Source organism: Lissotriton helveticus, chromosome 11 (genome assembly GCF_964261635.1).
Source record: "Lissotriton helveticus chromosome 11, aLisHel1.1, whole genome shotgun sequence".
NCBI lineage: Eukaryota > Metazoa > Chordata > Amphibia > Caudata > Salamandridae > Lissotriton > Lissotriton helveticus.
Genome location: NC_136072.1, coordinates 910083727 through 910108079, shown reverse-complemented (window position 1 = coordinate 910108079; position 24353 = coordinate 910083727). Strand labels below are relative to the sequence as shown.

The 24353-nt window shown below is 43.4% G+C and overlaps 1 protein-coding gene across 2 annotated transcripts in view; it reads left to right on the top strand.

Moving 5' to 3' along the window:
* The window catches only part of TPCN1 (two pore segment channel 1), a 280704-nt gene that overhangs the window by 196330 nt on the left and 60021 nt on the right, over nucleotides 1-24353 (top strand). For both annotated transcript variants that reach the window (XM_078667151.1, XM_078667150.1), the window contains 2 exons: nucleotides 8706-8769; nucleotides 23494-23538. In XM_078667151.1, coding sequence (XP_078523277.1) covers nucleotides 8706-8769; nucleotides 23494-23538 — 109 coding nt within the window. The remainder of the gene's footprint in view (nucleotides 1-8705; nucleotides 8770-23493; nucleotides 23539-24353) is intronic.

Sequence of the window (24353 nt, the reverse complement as noted above, 5' to 3'; positions counted from 1 at the left end):
TCCAAAGCCACAGACGGTGGCAGAAAGGGCTCTACATACACTAGATGTCAAAAGAGCCATTTTGTACTACATAGAAAGAACACAAAACTTTAGGAAAACTAAACAACTATTTGTAGCATTTTCCCCAACACATAAGGGCAATCCTATCTCTAAAGCAGGCATCGCTAGATGGATTGTAAGATGTATACAAATATGTTACATTAAAGCAAAGAGAACATTAACTGTTCCTCCTAGAGCTCATTCTACACGAAAACTAGAAGCATCTATGGCATTCTTAGGGAACATTCCCCTAGATGACATATGTAGAGCAGCAACTTGGTCTACACCACATACATTCACAAAGCACTACTGTGTTGATGTACAGGCTGCACAACAAGCCAGAGTGGGCCAAGCTGTATTAAAAACTCTATTTCAAACAGTTGCGACAGACACTGGTGACCACCGCTAGGGAGGTAACTGCTTTACAATCTATTCATAAATGTACCATCTGCAGCCCATATGCCTCGAACGGAATATGCTACTTACCAGTATGCATCTGTTCTTGGCATAGAGGGCTGCAGAGTGGTACATGCCCTCCCGGCCTCCCCGGAAACCTGTGTCTGTCCCAACATTGTCTTATTTAGATACACTTACATGGGCATATCTTTATGTACTATACTACACTACTCCATCTAACCCTACTATGGCAAAACAATCTAAGGATGGAGCCGATGCCCATGCGCACTAACACCGAGAGGAGGAGTCATCTATGACGACAAAGACTTCTCCAGAAGAAAAACAAAGTGCAATCATCCGAGCCCAACACCAGATGGCGATCTATTCATAAATGTACCACTCTGCAGCCCTCTATGCCAAGAACAGATGCATACTGGTAAGTAGCATATTCCATCTTCTCGTTGATAGAGAAGCTCAGATTGTAAACCGCATTGCACAGCAGATGAAGTTTTCTGGGGACTGTCCACTGACTAGGCAGATGGTGCAATCCGAAAAGATGAAGATGACAAGCCACTACAGTTAGCCTTCTTGTTGAGCATTCGTGGAGTAGTAAAGTAGAGTAGAGTAGAGTAGAGTAGAGTTCAGTGGAGTGACACCTGTATTGTTAATGTTGACCTCCACTTGTGAACTCTAGGTGTTGGCAATGCTCCTTCCTCGTGACACTGCATGTTTATGCGCCTTGGAAAGCTTCTCATCCTCTTAGGACCAATGACCTATCTGGAGTTAAATCAGACATCTTTGGTTTTCAGTTAACTCTGATACTTTTACACTTTTCGATCTCTTGCTATCACTGTGCTTGTTTTGTTGGGATTGTACATGAATACCCTTTATGTTTTGGATGAAGATCGAGGGAGACACTGCTGGAGCTGGACTTTCGCCGCCTTTCATTATTGTGGAAACCTGCATTCTTGAGCAACATTAGGCCACTGGTGGAAAGAAAGGAGTCTGCCTTCCCCTCTGTTCCCCATTCTTCACTCAGGGTGCATGCTTTTTTATGTAAATTGGAGAGCCAGTGGTACTCCCTCAAGGAAGACCGGCTGATCTTTTGGTGAATGCTATGTACAAGGTTGAAAGGTTGTTTTTGCTACAGTTGGATTAGATTTAGGTTGAGATCAATCTTTTTTTATTTAGAGAAACACTTATGCAGTTGTGTGGCTCAGAAGCTTTTAAGATATGCAAAAGTTTTTAAGTGATGACATTGCTTAGGGATAACCATCGGGGCAGGGTGATTAGAGATAGATGGGTATGGCTGACGTTTCTTGACCCGAGAACATGTGAGCGGCCCACCAGTATTCTGTCATTATTGGAATGTGCTGTCCTGTATATCTGTCGGATTGACAATTAGTGTATAAAGTTATCTATTGACCACCTGTATACAAGCTGCTAATGCCATGTCCTTGCTGCTGCTTTTGTTTCAATAAAAAAAGTTTGAAAAAAAGACCTAGCTGTCGTAAATCCCAAATTATGTTCTTCAAAAATGTGATTGGTGAATGTTGAAAAAAAAAATTTCCATTACAATGTGAGCCCTTTACCTTGTCCTAAGTGGCTGAATTTAGGGATGAGGATTGTATCCAAGCATGCTGTTGCATACTTAATAAAACTATAGCTGGCTCCAGTGGTGCCCATCCTTGGGTTATCTGCAGCTGCTGGCTAGCAGCTTCCCTATCCCTAAGCCATAGAAGGGATTCTTCCTGGGTGGACAGTTTTCACATAGTTCCCCAATCTTGTAGAGTAAAGCATGGCATAACTTTGCAGCATTTATTCACCTCAATGTAAGGAGGCCATACAAGTGTGATGTCTTTCCTTGTTTCTCTCATGAGTTCGGATATGCTAAGATTGATGTAGGTTGAGGAACTGGATCCACAACTGTAGCTGATTGTTCTGGCAGTTTCCCGTAATAGTATCAAACGTCTTTGTATAGGTTTAGAATTTCGGAACAAGGCCCACTCCATGCTGTCAGGAATTCTTCTGTAATGAGCATTTTCATGAGTAGAGCAGGCTTGGATTAAGGGGAAGGAGTCTTCAGAAATGATATGTAGCAACAGGCTCACACAAGTATATTGTTTGGTTTGTTGCTGACATCCATATCATCTTTGTATTTTTAGAAGGAGAAGGCTGGGGCACAGGTTATGGATAAGCTTAACGTTTCTGAGTAATGAGAACAATCATGGATTGTGGTAGAACAATAGAAAACCGTACCAGCTACAGTTTATGACACAGTTTATTTTGAATAATGTCTGAATGGCCTTCCTAAAATACCTCAGTAAAAAACAAATTTTTGCTGTGTTTTATCTCCTGTATGCCCTATTCAGATGAATATTGTTAGACCATGGCCATGTAGTGGACTCTTAAGTTTTAGGTGCATTCTATAATGATCAAGACTACCAAAACAGGATCACCATTCACACACTTGTGGTCAAGGTTACAAGCCACTGTCTGTTGATTGTAAATGTTTGTACAATATTCTGTATGCAGTTGCCGTCTGAAATCAACAATGGTGTGCAGTGCAGGCAGAACCTAACCAGTTTGTAAGGATGGACCGAATAACAACTCAATAAGAAACCTAATGGCAAAGGGAATGATAAACAAAGGGCGAGAATAACCAAAGCAAATAGTAGGTAGGGTGATGTAAAAATCAATGAGTGGTTTCAGTAACAAAGAAACCTCTAAAATGAGGCAGGCCTTCAGAGAAATAGTTAGAAAGGTAGAGTTATAAAGACATATTGAAGAGTCATGTATATGCATAAAGAAACTAACAGAGACGTAGCGTGGATATATTAAGTACAGACCGAAGAGATGGAGTTACAGGCAGACATGCAAGGAAAAAATATTTGCAAACGAAGCTAACAGACAGGAGAGGGTATAGGTAAAAGAGAAAGGAGGAGTTGTTGACCGAAATACTGAGGAGACCAAACACAGGTAAAAATTTGAATATCGGCGTAGAACTTTGAGCAGCCTAGGATTGGCAAGGCAGGCAATCAGGCATTGGCCGATGGGCCTCTGGTTGAGGCCGGTTGGTGGGCCGTTTTTTTGGTTTCCTAAGGACTCCACGCCTGGTGCACAGCATGAAAGGCTGACAAACATGATCCCATGCTCATGAAGTCTGGCCAGCTGACTAATGTCGGGGGCAGCCTAACATTGGCCTGCTCCGCTCCGACTGTCACAGCATGAGGTGTGACTGCCTTCCTCCAGGTGTCAGGAAGTCTGCAAAGAGCTCCTGATGGGAAGCCATTAGCACTTACTTTTCAGGGAACTGCAGCAGTGGAGAGGATTGGAGCATCGGGTGGTGGGGTTGACAAGGGAGCTCCTCAGTTTATTTTTGTCCTCCTCCACTCGATGCAAGCAGCAGAGATAAATCTTTCTTTGCTCTTCTCCTTTGTCTGCCAGATATCAGTTACGGCAGTCAATAGGGACAGGAAGTGGACTTCGAAACTGTGAAACCAGGTTCCAGTCCCAGTTTCAGTTTGACATCCTGTGATTCTGGGTAAATCACGTATTCTACATGAACCTAAAAAAATAATATTACCCTCTGTAATGTTATCTGGTGCTCATGTAGGCTTCTGGGCCTACTTCATGCTGTATAAAATTGCATGTAAGGAAAGTGACACTATTTTTTGTTTATTTTTGCACTTACACTCTAGCACCATTCCCTTTCTCAGGACGTACACATGATGCTAGCCAGAGGTAAATCAAAACAAGCATTAGCCTAGCCAATAGGTCTCGCCTTTAAGACCTTATAAGTGTTTAGCCATGCAACAGATGATGTTGTTGCACCAATGAATTGTGCTGTATAACGAAACACTTATAAGGTCCCAAAAGCGAGACCTATTGGCTGTGCCAATGCTTGTTGGCTTAATATCTCTCTTGGCAGTGAAAATTCTCAATGTTCTGACATTCCAACGGTGAAGATAGCCAGTTGTACATCCTGCTTACCGCAGCGCTCACCGGTAATTAGGAAGGAGACGTCCAGTGTGCACATCCAGGTTCCTGACCCTGAACACCCCCACATATGCGCACATGCCTCTTGTACAAAGAGGCGTTTCAAGGCTTCCAACATATCGTAGGGATACAGGCTTGCAGGACACGGATGTGGGTGAAAGACCTTCACTGGTGTCTGCAATTCGGCTTACGTTGCCCTGAAATCTACAATAACAGCTTATGGAAATGTTTGTTAAAGGGAAATGAGCATTAAAAATATATCCTTTTCAAAGACTCATTTGATAGAACCTATACACAGCCTGTGTTAGATATTGCACAGAAGCAGCAGAAATTACCCTCTTTAGCGGAGTCTTTCCACTCGCACAATTAGGGCAAGACAACTGCTAAGAAAAAGAATGCGTTCCGCAAAGCATATAATACTTTTTAAAATCTTCCCTAGGCCCACTTCATTTTGCATAATGGCAAGTGAGAAGTGTACATCTACCTCCAATAACCACTAGGAGGCATTCAACATATGCCAAAGTGGGTATGCCTTTCGTTTGTATTCCTTCGAACCATGGGTTTGTGTGCGATACCAACTGTAGAAATGAGCGGCCCATATGTTGCCTGTTCTGGCCTGTCCGTTTGTCAGCCATCTTTAATTGGTCTACGTTTCCGCTGCAAAGCGCGTAATTTCAAATGGTGCTTTAAACACTAGTACAGTAATTTGAAGAACCAGCTTGAAGTACTTCATCTTCCTTTGTATCATTATCTGAATAGAAACGGGGTTAACACATAAAACAAGCATTACTTTCTCCTAATGTGATGTGTACACATGCGTATCTGTCATAGAGTGCGATTAGTAGTTTCTAGGCAGTTTTTGCCATTTGTAGTAAAAAAAATAGGCTCTGCAGCCTAAACAAGAGTGCAGTGTTACTTCATCTGTTTATAGGAGTCAGCAAAGAGCACTAAACTGTTTTACTATATAGAATTAGTCGGACACGGTTTATACAGCAGCAGTACTATCGTGTGGAGGGGGGCGGGGCAAGATGCACATTTTAAAACAGCGACGAAAAATATTGTGTTGCTTGTACTACAAATTCACTTCAGTATTGCTCTATAGCTGAAATAACTACCACCACTTTCTGAAAAGATACAGTACCTAAAAATACAGACCTCCTATAGTATATTAAATATTACGGCTGGTTTTCCGAGCTGTCCCTAGTATTGTATAATAATTTGATGAGTATCTCAACGGAAATGCATTATCACCCACAAGTATCCTTACCATGCCTAAAACTTACCAGAAGTCATAAACCTACTCCAGCGTCCTCGAAAACTGGGTGTGATAATACTGACCAGAATAACGTTAGATGCCATACTGCTGACAGAATCTGCACCACATACATGTGCATAATGTATCATTCACAGGCCACAGTCCTTATAGGGCACCATAGTGGTGGATGGTAACAGAAAAACCAAGATATAAGGGAGGATGTGGGGAATCAAACATTAAAAGACAAACCCAAAGCTAAAAAAAAGCACTATGACATGGATGTGGGGGCAACAAAGACAACCGACGGGTGGGGGTAGCTGGAAGGGGCAACTCAGACCGCATCAGGTTGGGGAGTGGGACGGAAGAAGCAACACAGACAGCAGGAGGGTAGGGAGTGGGAGGGAAGAAGCAACACAGACAGCAGGAGGGTGGGGAGTGGGAGGGAAGAAGCAACACAGACAATAGGAGGATGGCAGATAAGTGGGAAGAAGCAGTACGGACATATGGAGAGTGGGGGCGGGAAGGAAGAAGCAAAACGTACAACGGGAGGATGGGCTGTGGGAGGCACAGAAGCAACTTAGCCAAGTGGGTTTTGGGGGTGAGAGGAAATAAATGTGGACAAGAGGGGTATGAGAGGGGCGAACCAACAAGTACGACTGCGCTAGATACAAAGAAAAAGAGTACCTCAATCACAACACAGCAGCATAAGGATCCTAATCAGGATGAAGCAATGAGTGTTTGGTCCATGCTCAGGACCAAAAAAAGAGGAAGTGAAGCCAACACCCGCTGCCCAATAAAGAGGCAGCAAAGGAGAGTGATAATAGGCCCTATGAATGGCAAGAAATGGAAAGACTCCAAGCCCCTAGTTGTAAACAATATCTCCTGCAAGTAAGAGCGCATTCGCTGTCACAGGCGAGACCTACAAATGACAAAGCCATTCGGCACATCCATCCAAAAAGCAATACACAGTGGAATAATGGAAAAAACAGAACCATACGAAAGTGCACGCAGATTAAGAAAACTCTGAAATGCAATTATCATGGTATAAGGCACTATAGAAATACTGACAGCGTTACATACCAAAACAAAAATAAATGACAACAAGGAGACTAAATTACTGTAGGTTTTTCACGAGTACAAAATAGAGTGGAATTCCCAAACAGAAGCCATTGTGCCTTATCAGGTGTGGCTCTCACAAAGAATACACAGAAGTGGGAATAGGACTCATACATTGACAAAGCTTGGTCGGGCTTTAGAAATAAGTGAAAACGATCCTACAAAGTTAGAAACTTTTCCAAAAAAGAGAGAAATCTGGATTTGTGTCTGGTATCATTCTTGAAAAGAAAACTATGAAGAGATGAAATTGCTTCAGTATGAAAAAATAAATGAAGTAATGGACCACGTGATGACAGAAATACGTGAAGAAATGATGTATTCTAAAGAAAAGTTTAATTATCAAAATCAATTTAAACCACGCAGATAGTAAACGTCGGCAGAATAAAGAGAACAATGTATTTCTTTGACTGACATGACTGTAAGAATAAAAATAATCCCACTTTTGAATCAATAGACATAAACTTTTCTTTAAACTTTAATTCCACCCATCAAGCAGTACAGTGTGTGACGACTGGTACCAGGACATAACAAAAACTAATATACGGTAAAACGAACCCATAGGCATATGTGTCAGCGGGAGGAAGGAGCTGGCATCACTACTGCCCTCGACAATGGGGCTTCATGAGAGAGCTCAAAGCAGCACGCTTGTAGACATCCTCTTCCTGGTCCTCCGGTACTGTCGTGGGATGTTTGTTTACTTCTTTTGGCAGCAAGCAGACTGGCATCACTGCACTGCACCTGGCGGTGAGTTGTAGCGCCCATCACTGAACAGCAGATATTACCAGGACTGCAGAGCACTGCTGAGCTGTGAGTTGCACTAGGTTGCATCAAAGGGGGTTGTTAGCTGTTTATACTTTTTCTGTCTTCTCAGCTGTGTCCTTTATGTGCACAACCAGCATAAATTATAAATGCAACCATAAAAAGACATACTTTATGTAACCCAAGAGTCAATGACTCTGAGAATCCACACCCATTACTGAGACCAACCGGACCCAGCTCATTTTCCAGGAATAACAAGAGAGAGACAGGCGGAGACACAGACTTAGAAAGACGTGCACAAGGGAGCATCTAAGCAAAGGATGAAAAAAGAGGGCGGACTAACGAGTGGCGCTGTGAGGCAAACGGAAAGAAACCTAAAACAAGCAGTAGCTATTTTCAAGCACTCGTGCTTGTGCTGGCATCCACCTTGCGGGAGTGAGCAGCGGAGGCGCGAGAGCCATATGTTTTCAGTTAGCACGTGTGCCGCTGCTCGCTCCTGCAATGTGGATGCCAGCACAAGCACGAGTGCTTGAAAAGAGCAGACCAATTTCTAAAGGTCATCTCCTAGGGCCGCGCATGCGCGCTGCTTAGGCAAGACCTAAAAACAGCTGCACCTTTACCAGTCTCTGAGCATTTGAGGGCCTCTCTTAAGTACTGCAAAAAATAAAATGCATATCATAAAAAAGTGAGTGTAAAATGGAGTTTAGGTCTGTGCCATATGTTTCCCAGTGAATATTATTCCAAACATCAACAGCAAATGTATGGATAAAAAACACAATTAAAAATGAGTTTCTAGTATTTTTAATAATTCTGTGCTTCTATATTTATTAAAGCTCCATTATCCTAACTAAGTAGTGTACTGCTAAAGGTTGGGATCTGCAAATGTGGGCCACTTTTTTTGTCCTCGCCGGGCCGAATTGTGGCCCCAATCCAACCATTCCTGGCAACCTAGTGCAGTAGCACAAACACCACAAAAGTAAAATAGAAATGGTGGCATGGGTATAAATATAATTTTAAAAAAGAGCGAGAAATGGCTAAGAACAAAGTAGATTAAGATTCCGTTCTACAATACGTATTTGTGTGTTATTTATTTCACTGGATTTGGCTCATGGATGTAATATTTGCTTCTTGTTATTTTTAGGCCAAACAGAATCGTGAGCACTGGTTTGATGAACTCCCTCGAACAGCTTTTGTGATATTTAAAGGTAAACATTTATTTTTTCAATCTTTTTATTATTTTAAATCAAAAACAAGGCATAAGAAGGACCAATACAAATACCAAGCATCCCACACTCCGTGGCAAAACGAGGCTCAACAATAACGCAACAATAATCAAAACATGCATTATCCATTTAAATCCAATGCTGTGACATCAGGCCCGTTAACCAACACAGTGCCACACCCAAGTTCAGGTTCTCAGTTCCAAGCAATACCCCATTCACGGACCTCCTCACTACCTGTCAACTCCCACCCCCACTGCATGCGCTGGTAGGCACATAAGAAATGTAATCCAGGTACTACTGTCGCGTGTAATGAGCTTATGGGTCATCTATCCCATATATGATTAGCTAATATAACCTCTTATGTTTCAGGAATCTCCCACTGCCCCGATCTCCACCCTTCCGGGGGGAGCTTCTCGTATCTGCTCCGCCCCCACCGAGGACACAGAATCCGAATCAGTCTCCACGTCCAGCATCCGGAGGTCCGTTACCAATGCCTCCCACGCCCTCGCTGTTTCCAGCGCCTTATCACTATGGGACCTATGAGCCTGCTGCATTCGGATTGTACTCTCGCTCCCCGCCCACATAAGAAACGCTGTCTTTCATCTAGCATAGCTAGGGCCAACCTCCGCCTTCCAATGTGACGTTATTTCTCGTTTGGCTAGAATGAGGCCCAAGTCCATAAACTTACTAGTTATCTTAGTCTTACTAGTATGTGGTAACCAGTGTAACAGACACGCACCCCTATCCATATCAATCTACCGCTCAGTTACCCTACAGAGCGATCCAGTCACCTCTTCCCAGTATGCTCCTAGTCTAGGACAGTCCTATAGCATATGATTTAAGTCCGCTCCTGCAGCACGACAACGGGGGCACATCGCTGTATCAATTTGGAAGTATTGGTTAATTTTGGCAGGTGTGAGATACGCCCTGTGCAACACAAAGAATTGAATCAATTGGAACCTAGCATTCCTGATACCCTTCCATGCCTTTTTAAGCATCTGCGACTAGGCCGCATCTGGGATAGCCCTGCCTAATGGGTTAAGGCCGTCTCCTAGTATTCGTTTATAGAGACAGGTAATCACCTTATACGTGCCCGCCGCCATTACCACATATTGGCATGCACCATTCATCGGGAGCTCAGAAAGACCAGCACCCCACTACTTTTGTAGGGCAGCACTCAGGGCCGCATGCAACAGGAAGGGACCGCGTGGAAGACCAAAAGACTCCTGCAACGCACTATACGGGAACAGTGCACAGTCTGCGTACAGGTCACCCACCATCTGCAGACCCAACTCCTCCCACTCCGCCAGGTCAGACCAATCGCCACCATGCGGCAGCGCTGTGCACATGCCCAGTCGTATCTCGGGTGCATAAGGCCGTCGCACCCCAATTCTATTGTGGAACCGCTTCCAACAATATCGTAAGGTGCTCTCCGCCATCGACAAGTTGGCCGTCCTCAGCCTCTGCTGCAATATCACAAACGATAGCACATGTCTTGGTATCTCCGGTATGGTCCCCCTTTCCGGCCCTCTAAACTCTAGCGCCACCACCTGAGTAAGAACTTGCGCAGCCAGATAGTACAATTCAAAATCTGGAGTGGCAAGGCCTCCCTCATCTCGTGGTCTCATCAGCGTTTCCAACGCTACCCTACGCCGGCCCGCACCCCAAATGAAGCTGCATACTGCCGAGCGGAGTTGTCGGAAGAACGCCACCGGTATACGTATTGGCAAGGTCTGAAAAAAAATATAAAAGCCAGGAAAGAGCCACCATCTTCAGGAGCGCAACTACGACCCATCACCGATAACGGCAGGGACCCCCAGAACCGCATGCTACCCCGCAGTCCCCTCATTGCTCTCTCAATATTACCCTCCAGTAGGTCCTCCTGTGTGTGGTACACCTGCGTGCCCAGATAAGGGAGGCATCCGGGCTCCCACGCAAGATCGGGCGGCAACCGCGGCGGGTCACATGCACCCGACACCGGGAAAACACAGGTCTTCGTCCAGTTGACCGGCAGGCCCGAGACATCCCCGAAACAGTCCAGGAGATTGCGCGCCCCATCCAGGGCATCCCCTGCGTCTTCCAAGAACATAAGTAGGTCGTCCGCGTAGAGCGAGATATGGTGTGTGCGGCCTCTGAGTTGCAGGCCCCGATATGCACCTCCGCGCCGCCAACGGTTCTATAGCAAGTGCAAACAGCTGCGGGGAGAGCGGGCAGCCCTGTCTAGTGCCCCGCCCCACCGGATATGAGGAGGAAACCGTCCTCCCCACACGAACTCTAGCAGTTGCCATCGAGTACAGGATTTTAGTCCAAACTCCGTCATGACCGAGAACAGATAGGGCAACTGAGGGTGTCCTTTATAGTTACAATCAGTAAGGTATCATATAAACGACAGAAAATCCAGGGACTGGTGCTTGTATACAGATAGCTGTATCTTGCACAAGATTTATTTTTATACAGTTAATAGAGCACACTTGGCCCTTCTGACTGAATCATTTGAATACCAATTTGTATGTATGCAGATGATAAGTCAAATACCCCTGAAGATTAATACAGCCATTGATTCTACTATTGCCAATTTTCAAAACCGTGTGCTGGCCATAAACACTACAATGTCCAAAGAAAAAGAACCTCAAACTCAACAGTAAAAAACTTAAATCTTACAGCCTTCTATTAAGACAGAGTCTTAATAGAAGACTTTGGGAAAGTACCATTACTCTTAAAATGTGTGAAAAATTGTGGTTTCAAGTTGATGTGGAGTTCAGTGACTACACAAATTAAAGCATCTTTTTCTCCACTATCGCATTCTAAAAATGTTTGTCTTTTTCCCTCGCACGGTCATCATTTTTAATGGATTTGTTTAATGGAGAGTTGATTATTGCAATGCTATATATCTCCGACTGCCCACTAAATCTGTTTAGAGAGTGAAGCATGTACAGTATACTGCTGCCAGAGAGCTTTTACTGACGAGATCTCATTATCCCATGCTGAAGGTTTTGTACTGCTCCCCATCTCAGAATGCATTAAATTCAAAGCCATGGGAGATCTGGTCCATAGTTCTTTTCATGCTCAAATTCCTCTATACAAGAAATTCCATATTTGAAAAATAAATAGTTTCTGAGAATCTGCAGGAACTGATCCTTAGATGAAGAATTTGCCAAACATAGTGGAGAAGCATAAAAAAAAATCATTAGCAGAAAATACCCCCAAAAAAGTCTTCACTAAAGGGCTTCAAAGAGCAACATCAAGGAATAGAACACAAATCTTACATGGATCAAAAACAACTTAAAAGGATCCAAAACATGTAACTAGTTTGATAACAAAATTCTCAGCGGAAAGCAAGAAACTATCCAACATTTTAAGAAAACATTGGGAAATATTGATATTGGTCTCCACAGTAACAGAAATAGTTGAAGATCACCCTAATATTACATGTAGAAGGGTATCAAATTTAAGGGACAAGCTCACACATAGCCATTTCAAGATGACTAACAAAAAACATGGCTAGAAACTGAAGGATTTTGGGGCCAGATGTACGACCCGCCAATTGGCGAGTTGCAAATTGCGTTGCATTTGCGACTCGCTAATTGGGATCTACAACAGTGTCTGAGACACTGTTTACGATTCCCAATGGGGTCGCAAATTGCATGCCTCGTGCATATTAATGAGGCTTTCGCAATTTGCGTCCCCATTGGGAATGGCTGGCACTCCCAGGGATGGTGGCCTGCTGGGGTTAGCAGACCTTGATGCCTGGGACTGCTTTTAAATGAAGCAGTTTTTTTTAAAATGCAGCCCGTTTTCCTTAAAGGAAAACGGGATGCATTTAAAAAATAAAAATGAAACTTTTCAGTTTCATTTTTTAATGGCAGGCTGTGGTCCCTGGGACCACTGCCTGCCCTTAAAAAATATTTGAGCATACATTCACAAAGGGGAAGGGGTCCCTTGGGGATCCCGTTTGCGAGTGCTTTACCTCCCTTCTGAGAAGGGAGGTAAACTGCGAGTGTTTTGCAACCGCAATTGCGGTCGCAAAACATTTATACATACATTTTGGAAGGGATGCCCTTTGGTAATAGCGAGTTGCAAATCCTATTTTGCAAGTTGCAAATCAATTTGTGACTCGCAAAATAGGATTAGAACCTGGCCCACCGTTTTTTTGCCAGCACAAACGGGTCTAAAACCCATTTGCGTCCACAAGAAGACGCCGTACATCTGGCCCTTGGTCTTCTAAAAAAAAATGCAAAGCTTGTAAAATTGCAGTTAACAAAAAACAAATCAAGATGGTAAATGGTAAGAGTTGGATTATTCAACAAAAACATTAACTGCAAGAGTAAGTTTGTGGTATATATCATAGAATGTCTGTGTCAAAAGAAATATGTAGGAAGCACTACATGTGAATTAAAGAAAAGAATTCTGGAACATATACGTGCAACAACAAACGAGGATCGTAGCAATGCAGTTGCAAAACATATGGAAGAATTTCATGAGAGCAACTGGGGAAAAAAACTGAACTTTTATGCAATCTAACAAGTTCCGGTGTCAGAAAGAGGCGGTAACTGTGAAAAACTTTTAAGACAAAAGGAATCAAGACACATCTTTTTGCAAACAATGTTGAACCCGAGAGGCCTCAATCAAAATGAGGAACTTTATGTGCTTATATATGAAAAACCTGGAAAAAAGGGAAAAAAACTAATGGAAAATAAACTCATGGAGATACTATATTAGAGGAAGCCAATCTGGTTATATGCTGCTCTTTCAGTATGTAAAATGTTGCGCAAATGACTAATACTTAAAATATACACAAAAAAATCCACTGGTGGGTGTGACAATTGATTAGTACAGAGAGAAATCGTCAAATCAGGAAGACCAATCATTCAGCAGCTTTTGCGCAGAAATATCGCAATGTCAGCCGAACATGGCCCAATGGAGGGCATGAATTGTCCTGGAAGAGTGTAACACTCTATGGTATATAAAACCACTAGAGGAGTCAGTCAAAGAAGTCTTTATTCGATATTTCATCATAAAAGACATGCTACACAACATGCTACGTAACCAATAATATATCAAAAATTGCAGCTAAAAAGTACAGATAAAAAGTGTAAGCAGTGTGTTAAAACAATAAATATAATATACAATTAAGAACAGGCTAAGAATAGTATAAAATCAGACGTCAAGACTTCATTAACATAATAAAAATCCAGTTCAAAAACAGTACAAAAAGAGACAATATCATTCATTGGCACAACAGACTACTGTTCCAGCCAACAGATTACGCATCAGTCGAAAGAGACTTGATCAGCCTTGCCCGTAGGATCCATGCCCAGCCCAGGAATTTCGCAACCCCAATTACAACCAGTGATGATGTATCTGTTTTTAAAACGCTACTGACTGTTTTTGCTGATCGTGTGCCCAGTGTTTTACATACTGGGCGTAACCACTTTCGTCTCGGTGCATGGTACAAAGGGCAGACAAAAAAAAAATGATCAACTGTTTCGCCCAACCCTAAGCACAGTGGGCAGTGGCCTAACCCACCATGTCCCCAAGACCTAGTTAGGCCCCTAAGCGGAAGTGACCCAACTCTAAGTTGATGGAATAGCTTACGGTCCAAAGGCCTAGTGATAACATCCCAATAATTTTCTAGCTGGCTGGCGTCCTTCACTAACACAAAGGATGCCGTAAGAGAACCATCTGCCATTATGGAATGCCTTTTACAAACAATCCACTCCCAGTACATGCTTCTCAACACTTTTTTCGTGGGAAAGGTGGAGGAGTCAAAATAATAAACTCTAAATAACTTAAATATATAAACCCAATTATCAGGACTATTGACTTCCGATATTTAAAATATTTAAAATATAATAGAGTATACAAAATCTATAAATTTTGTGATTTTGTTCAATATCTAATTGGATCTTTGTTTTCAGAAGTATGAAATGGAGGAAGTCAGCATGGGATATATCAAGAGCAACAACTTCACAAATGTCTTGAAATATTTCAGTAATTGGCGGGGCGTGGTTTGGACGCCAAGAGGAATGGCGGCCTCGTGAGTTCCTCCTCCCGTGGTAGAGGTCTATACATAGATTTGGGACACCTTTTGCCAATCCGACTCCGGCAAAATTGCAAGAATCGAGTGTCGGAATGTAAGGGGAACATACAGAAGCAACAAACTCTTCTGGAGGTGGCCGCGTGGAAAAGTTACGGCTGTTTCCTTTGAGCGCCCCAGCGCCTGAGGCGGAGTAAGAGTCACCGCGCGGCTGCTCGGACAGAGGACGACCGGAGCTGAGAGCAGTATGGTCATTGAATAGCCGAGAAAGAGCGGAGTTTCAGCGAGTGGTGTAAGGGAAAGAATGGTCTTCACATGAGCGGCGGACTGTGAGTACAATTTGTTCGCATACCGGCATAATACTGCAAGAAGACCCCGTGTGCGACCCACTATGGTTCCGGACCTCAAACGATACATTTTCAAAGACTGGCCATTGACTTTCCACATTGGTTGTGTGCCCATTGCCACACTGGTTGTATTATGCCCACATCTGTTGTTCTGCAGAGCAAAAGCGTGGGCCCACACACGAGGCACCGGCACCTAACTAACCTAACCAACATGGCGGACTGAGACTCGGCTGCCGAGCATTGCGGTCGATTTATTCATGGCGGCTGTGCAGATTTAATGCCATTAAGGTTACACAGAGGCTGCAGTATGGGAAATATTAATAATATCCTTCAGGACTGATTATAACACATCCCGGTATCCCAACAGTAAACGTGTCTATGCAAGGGGCTTAAATATTCCTAAAATGGCGGCGAGAGACGCATAGGGCAGAAGTGAGGCTCAAATCTGCCACTCAGCCATACTTTCACGGTCTGCCTAACCAACAACAGGGAAGTGTCACTAAAAAGCACCCTGCCTGCATCGGTAGGAATGTAAAACGGGGCCGTTCATTGATAGCGCTTGCAATCTGCCTCAGTACAATGCGTGTATGCACTGTCTGCTTTAAAATGGCGGCGCGGTCAATCTGAATCACGGACAATTTACGGATAACGCCTCTGCCATACTTGTATGTACAACCAGCAGCTGATCCATTCACTGTCAATATTACCAGCCACACCGATGTCGTGCACCCAGCCTATATCACCCTGGCAGCATTTGAAAACAGGGTCATCATTGATTTCAGCACCATAATAGCGTCTCACAATGAGTTTTTGTGCATTGATGATGTGTCTTAAAATGGCGGCGCACGCCTAATGGAAACATCGGGTCTCTTAATTGGAGGCTAAATTGCATGCAGGGGCACTTCGTGGAGCAACCGGATCAGCAAGTAAGGGCCATACAATTCAGATAATTCATATAATTTATCATTGCTGCTTCGCGTACCTACACTCATAGTGGCTACCTGAGAGGTCACGAGCAAAGGTCAATTATGGAGAACAAGGATCTAACGAAGAGCCTGAAAAGAGTTAAATCTGACCATTCAAACCCAAACTCACCTAACAAAAGGAAAAAGGACAATCTGGATCCGATTGATATGATACTAAGCAGACTGGATGAAGTCAGGGACCTGGCTAAATCGACTAAAGAAGAAGTGGTAGCAATTAGGCAGGACATAAGGGACACCAATGCCAGGCTGGTTGTAACTGAGTCAAGGATCAGTAGGCTAAAAGATACGGAAGTCAAAACATGTGGCGCCCTCAAGTGCCTGACCATAGCCTCAGACCAGGTAACGCGGAAACTTGCTGAGTTGGAGGACAGAAATCGAAGGGGAAACCTACGCTTTTTTGGAATTCCGGAGGGGTCTGAAGATCAACAGGGTTCCTGTGTGCTATTTCTAGAAACCTGGTTCACTCAGGCAACTGGCATGACCTTCCATCAACCCTTGGAATTTGACAGGGCGCACAGAGTGCCGGGCAGGATCACCAAGAGTCAAAAAGGGCCTAGGCCCATTGTCTGCAAACCACTTCGCTACCAGCACGTGGAACAGATTCTCGACTTCGTCAGGAAGCACAATCATATCCTTTGGAAGAATGCTAAAATATACATATCACAGGACTACAGTAAAGAGACGGTGGAGGTTAGGAAGGCATTTCTGGCGCTCCGCCCACAACTGAAGACGATGGGCTACCAGTATGGCTTTGTAGGGCCAGCAAAATATCGGGATCTCCACACATTTTTTCTGATCCAATGAAGCTCAAACGCATGCTGGATGGTCCAGAAGATCTAGACATGGACATTAACAACTCAGGCAACATGGCATCCTCGGCTTCAGGTTACAAATGAGTATCCTTTGCCTAAACATTGCATATGTGTCATTCTTCCTTTATCATTTGGTTATTGGCCTCCAATGGTTAATCTTTTCATGGTTGTGCCGCAATCGCTATTACGCGACTAAACTGCCAATATGTTCACTTTGACGCCTTTTCGTCATGGTGACGTATTCCTTGAAGCCCATTGATGCTCAGTGACCTTTTGAGGTGCTCATTATTATTGTTTAGGCTCGAGTGGCCTTACCTTTAATGCTCCTGTTTTAGTTGGATGTTAAAATGCCAGTGTCATTTCTTGTCAACTATTGTGATCAATGGACTATGCGTTGTAAGCAACTACTGCAAATACTGCTGTGTAGTCGCAGATACTGTTTAGAAGTTGATACCCTTGCCATGGCTTATTGCAGTATGTTACCACCAATTGTCTGCGATGATGGGCTTGTATTAAGTCCGTGATCTAGGAAAGAGTTATGAGGGCAAAATCTATAAAGCGTATGCATTACCTGGTACAAAGGCACCCTACCTGGATGCACGTGCATTTGGGATTCTGATGTTGGTACGCGTTTAATGTATTAATCAGCAATGTTTTTTATATCCAACAATGTACACGCTTGCTGTAATAGTTCAAATGTTCCAAAGTTACTATATTGGTGTACAACCACGGGGAGGAAACGTTGCAATTTCTCTCTAGTCACCATGCCTACTATTCACAGATGGGGTGGGAGGGGCGGGGGGATGAGGGGATTGAGGGGTGGGATGTATGTTATGTGTAATATGGTTTTGCTTTCTTTTCTTCTTCTTCTTTTTCTTTCTGTTACTCACTTTGTGCTTGTATGGTCTCAAATGAATAGATGCACGATACACCAAAAAACTATGGGGTTTGAATGTCACCTAAGATGTCTAACTACTATGCTTGATAAGGTAACCCAAGCATGCTACTACCTACTTAACTATGATTTGAATGGCTTTGGCAATAGTCCAAACTATGTTTAATGGCCTTCAATACAGTTGATACTCCTCTTGGAGTAGCTGCTATAGACAAATTGAAAATACTGTCCCTGAATGTAAAAGGTCTGAACCAACCTGTCAAGAGGCAGAAGATATTAGAATACCTGCGCAGACAAAAAGGGGATATTGTCTTACTGCAGGAGACCAAACTTGATGCTAAACAGTTTTACCATCTGAGGAATAAGTTTTATACTGAGGTTGTAGGGGCGGATGCCACAGGGAAAAAGAATGGCGATCTATTACTAATAGCGAAAAAATCAAAGGTTGAAGTTCTCTCTTCCACATCGGACACCAATGGGAGGTGGGTCACGGCCAAACTAAGTAGAGACAACACGGAATTCTACATCACAAATATTTATGCTCCAAATATTAGCGACCTTAAATTTTGGGAAGATCTGGGGAAACAGTTAGAAAACATACCTGACTCTGCTGTACACATAGTAGCCGGAGACTTCCATCTCCCTATGGATGCCACCCTAGACAGAGATTCTCGATGTCCCTTTAGGCCGCATAAATCACATAAAGCGTTCCTCAATATGTGCCAGCGCCTTCACCTTGTGGACGAGTGGAGATTGCAAAACCCTACGGATAGGGATTATACATTCTATTCCTCACCACATGACTCGTACTCCCGCATCGACTATATCCTCATATCACAAAATGGTGTTCCTAGAATAGTTGACACATCCATAGAACCGAGAGTTATGTCTGATCACTCCTGTATTTCCCTGTCTATTAGCAACGTGAAACCCTCTTCTCGTAACACGTCGTGGCGCCTGAACGATGAAATACTAGACAAGGAACAGCATCGGGTCGCTATACAGTCTGCTATCACTTCCTATTTGCAAGACAACAAAGAGGGAGACACTTCTGATCTTATACGGTGGGAGGCCCTGAAAAGTACCATTAGGGGGGTGTGCATTAAAATTAGGTCTGCAATGAACAAAGATTACAACGGAAAATTAGAGGCTTTGGAGAGTGAACTTTTGGCCCTAGAGACTAAACACCAGGAAAACAGGGATGTCATGACCTTAAATGCTCTGGCTAATACAAAATATGAATATAACAAGTTAGTTAGTGAAAGGGCGGGAGTATGGCTAGATAACAGAATGAGGTTCAAACTCTGTGAGTCTAATAAAGCTGGTAAGAGCCTGGCCTCATATCTGAAGTTTAAGGTCCAGAAGAACACTATTAATGTCATCAAAGATGCTTCAGGGTTTGCCCACTCGGAACCAGATAGAATAGCGGAGGTCTTTAAGGACTTTTATGAAACCCTTTACGCGAAGAATAAATCAGTAGAGGAGGAAAAGATTCAAGGTTACTTAGATGAGTGTGATCTCCCTAAGCTCTCCACTACCGATCAGCTTAATATTAATGCTCCTATCACTGCCATAGAAATAGAACAAGCAATCAAAGCTCTGAAGACCGGGAAGGCTCCAGGACCTGACGGGTTTACAGCTAAATTTTATAAATCCTTTCCGTCATTATTGGTCGAACCTCTCCTGCATCTCTTCCGAGAAATAAATGACTCAGACGAAGTTAAAGGTACTATGTCAGAGGCCATAATTGCGGTGCTCCCTAAAGTGGGGAAAGATCCGGCTCTCCCAAAAAATTATAGACCCATCTGCCTAATTAACCTTGACTGTAAGATCCTAGCCATGATTCTCTCTGCTAGTCTTCAGAAGGTACTTCCACAGTTAATCCATCCATCTCAAGCAGGATTCCTTAAAAATAGACTGTCTAGTGACAATACGAGGATACTTGCGCATGTACTGGAAAAAGCGAAACTCCTAAACACACCCACTGCAGCAATGGGGAGAGGGGTTGGCCTAACGGCTAAGGCGCTCAATCTCGGACCTGGGGATCTGGGTTCGAGTCTCGGTAACGACGCCAAAAACCTCCTGTGATTCTGGGCAAATCAATTAATCTCCCCGTGCCTAAAAAAATGAAAGTGTGTCCTCATGGAACGTAACTGGTGCTATGTAAAGCGCTCTGATACCTTATTCGGTTCGGGTCTAGTTCGCGCTATATAAAACTCTGCAAAAAAAAAAAAATAACATTAGATGCCGAGAAGGCTTTCAACACGGTCGACTGGTCCTTCCTAAAAGCAGTCTTGCACAAGTTCAACTTGGGTGATACGTTCACGAAAATAGTAATGTCCCTCTATTTCTGTCCCTCGGCGAAGGTAAGGGCAGGCGGCTCCTTCTCCTCCTCCTTCTGCTTACAACAAGGAACAAGACCAGGGTGCCCCTTATCTCCCTCTCTATTTCTATTAGCAATTGAGCCATTCCTGTACCACATACGACATAATGACGATATCGCCGGCATTCCATTTGAGGGGTGTACCGTAAAGCTGACCGCATACGCAGACGACGTACTAGTTATGTCAGAAAGGGCAGGTGGGGCCATACCCGCACTGATGACTAATATTGAAGCGTTTTCCCGTGTCTCAGGCTACAAGCTGAATAAGGATAAGACGGAGGTCAAACTCCTGAATAGTGTAGGAAGTAAAGATATCCTCGGTGACTCTGATCTAACCTGGCAACCAAAATGTTTCAAGTATCTGGGGTTAGACTTCGATAAATGTTTTTTGTACTTGTATAGCGCACAGCTACCCACAGTGGGTTTCCCGGCGCTTGTACGAATACCGCAAGGGAACCCTTCCTGGCTTTCCCTGTGAAGTGTCCACTCCTGGACACCCCCATGGTGCAGACCAGGCATCCCTCGCGTTGTGGTGGCCGTTGTGGAGACTACACAAGCTATTGCCCAGAGTTGCAGCGCGGGACCCATGATCAGAATAGGCACTGAGGCGAGAATATCCGGTCAGGGGAATTAATGAGCCCGAGACCCGCCGAGGCGGGAATCGAACCCTGGTCCCTGGCCAGAGCTCTGCACGAGGTCTGCCTGCTCTAACCATTGAGCCACACTTCTCCACGTAAGGACCTGATCACCACCCTGAAAATAAACGAAGAACTAACCTTAAAAAAGATCTCCACATTACTAGAAGGGTGGTCTCTCAAGTACCTCTCCTGGTGGGGTAGGGCAGAAACCCTCAAAATGATGTCCACCCGCTAGTAAATTATCTGGCTAGCATGCTACCCATGACGTTCTCGGACGACTTAATCCACAAAGTAGATAAGCTGTTTGGTGGTTTCCTGTGGCGGGGTAAGAAAGCCAGGATATCACTGAAAAAGTTGCAACTAGCAAAAGATAAAGGCGGCCTGGGGGTTCCTTAGTTCAGGAACTACCAAACAGCCTTCCTTTGTAAACAGGGAGCACAGTGGTTGTTAAAATCCCCGTCCTATGTTCCATTGTGGATTAACATTGAGGAATCTATTATTGGTCACGCCCCTCTTGCATCCCTGCTCACCATGGACCTATCGCACCTGCCTCACTCTAAATATATCATGCTAAATACCAGGCGGGCCTTGCTGAGACTTGATCAGACGCACAAAACTAATTTGATATTTAAAAAATCAACCTTCATGTCCCTGTGGAGGAACCCCTACCTTAAACATAATGGCACAACTCTTTATTGGAACTCATGGTCCAAGAAAGGCATTAACTTAGCGATGAATCTCTACGATGGTACACACCCAATTCCATTCTCGACCCTGCAGGAAAGACACGACCTCTCTCAAATGGACTTCTATGAGTTTCTGAAGTTGAAGGCCATCCTTTCAGCCCGCAACTTTGCCCCTCATGTGCCGTGGCTAGTGTCCCATCTCCCACGTCTTATATCCGCAGGCCACTTCGTTTCCAAAGTGTATAAACTGCTACTGCCCTTGCCTAGGAAATCCCATAGACAGGTAGAACTTAAGTGGGAGGCGGAACCCAACTCAACCGGAATAGAGTTTGACTGGGACATAATACATAGTACTGCACTGACTCACAAGGTATCACCCATCCTCTTTCAGACAAAGTACATGCTCTTAAATAGGGCGTTTTGGACCCCTGAAAAACTCTTTAAATGTCACCTGAGGGAAATACCCACATGTTCGAACTGTAAGTCAGGAACTGGTGATCTCGCACACATGCTATTCAACTGCCCCTCCCTTGAGACCTATTGGGGGAAGGTTCTTGATTGCATTCATCATGTCTTTAAAATACGTCCTGCGAAGGAATTTGTCTGTCATTCTGGGTGCACTGGACCCACAGTTACCGACCACACAAGACCGCCAACTCTTAGATTTGATGTTAACTCTGGCCTGTAAGGTGATCCTGTGCAAATGGAAGAATGCGACAGAGGTCAATTTTAAAATTTGGCAAGAATGGCTCTCATTCTTGAGGCGCTGATAACCCGGCGCTACAAACGGCAACATGGCGCCCGTCCAAAAAGAAAATTTGGAAGTCGCTGGACATTTCTTCCTTCCACTTTGACCCACCATGAGATAATGTTTGCTGACATACATTTCGATTACTGCCCATTGCAGGCCAGGCCAGGCCTTATGCTCGGTGGCTCAAATATTGTGTATTTGTATCTTTTGCTGACTCTATTTGATGCATCTATGTATTATGTATGTACCTGCATGTCGACTTTGCAAGCATTATGTGATTTTTCCTTTTAAGATTTGTGTATTGTCCCTAAACATCATCATTGTGCTCATTTGTGTATTGGAAGATTTCTTGTACTGTCTCTTCCTTTGTTTTATTGCTTCAATAAAAACGATTTGAAATTTAAAAAAAATAAATATTTCAGTAATTAATTATCCCTTTTAAACTTTTGTACACAACAATTTTTGAAACTTTTAATAATGTTTGCACATTGACACTTTTGTAGCATATTTGCACAAAAAGCACTTTATCACTTTTAATCGTAATGTTTCCCTTGGACTATATAAAGATTCCAAGAATTATCATGCATTGCAAAACAGTAAATGATGTGGCAGGGAAAAGGAAATATAGGTTGCACTTATTGTTGGGAAGTTACTCGTGATCAAGGTCTGTGTGAAGACCGAAACGCGTTGGGTTTGTATTTTCAAATAAAAACAAAAGCAAGAGAAAGTTGTCAGGAGTGTGTTCCAATTTGTTTGGCACAAACGTGCCAAGGTTGTGGGAAATTACCGGTGTGGTCTGGCCGGGGGATTTCGCACTGCTGATCTGATGAGCGCCAATCTGTCCTAATCAGATCAGCACACTGAGGAGATATATATATATCCGGACCAACACGCTGGTGATATGTAATATTATTATAGGGATTCATTTAGGGATTGGCTGAAGACCATTTCCCACCTCCCCATTTTTGTGTTTCAAATAGTATTTCCCCACTTTTATTTATTTATAGTTGTTAAACTATTCCATAATTATCAGTAGACCCTTTGCAAATGTTCACCCCTCCTCCCCGCTAAATATTTTGGGACAACTTCATCATGTGACCTCTTGTCTGATATTAAGTATGTTTATATCTAATATGGTTATAAATCATTTTTGTCTTTCTTTTCTTAATAGGCATTTACATCTTGGTGAAATCACGTGTCTTCCAGTACATCATTTGTAAGTGCTGTGCATTTTACTGCTTCCTTAAATTAAGCAAAGGCTGGCACCTCGTAAAGACACTTGTATCCGCCCATTAACCTAGGAATACCATTGTACAGTTGCTTAGCCCTGGCTGTGACCTTTTCTTCTATTTACTGAGGATAGTGTGTCACTTTCATGCCTTGAAATGACAATGTTTTTTATAATATAGCAAAATGTTTTGGCTGCTGAGTGCTATACTGGTTGTTCAATCCCGGAGCGAGAGTCAATAGGCCCTAGCTTCAGGCAAGGGCCTATAATAAGGTGAAGGGATTTTAACAACTGGTACTGCCTTTGGCACAAATGCTGTTAGACTATTCCACCCACTGTGTGTATAATGTTCTAAATTAAAAAGGGAAAAAAGGACAAACATTGGAATTTTGGAAGAGAAGGCCTATACTGGCTATTATTAGCTTTAAGCCGTTCCCTTGTCTTTGCTCGACCTTTCAACATTCCAGTGTTCTAAGTGTGATGAAGTGCACTGTGGAGCAATTCCCAGGAAATATTATATTAATCTCATGCACTTGAGAGACTATGCTTAATTTTATAGAGGGTGATATTTGAAGCTCCTTCTCGGAATGATCTGCAGTTTCATTCCAATATCTTTGGCTTCTCACTCATAGGTAGACTAATCCCTGTCTTGTAATGGGAATATTAAGGTTGACATCCCACACTAGAGCTGCCACAGCTCCATCGTTATAGCTTGATATGCTTTTTATTAACCTAAAGATTGCGATACTCGTGCGTTGATCTATTTTAGAGTTGCAGGGTGCATTCCCAGAGGCACTGCAATT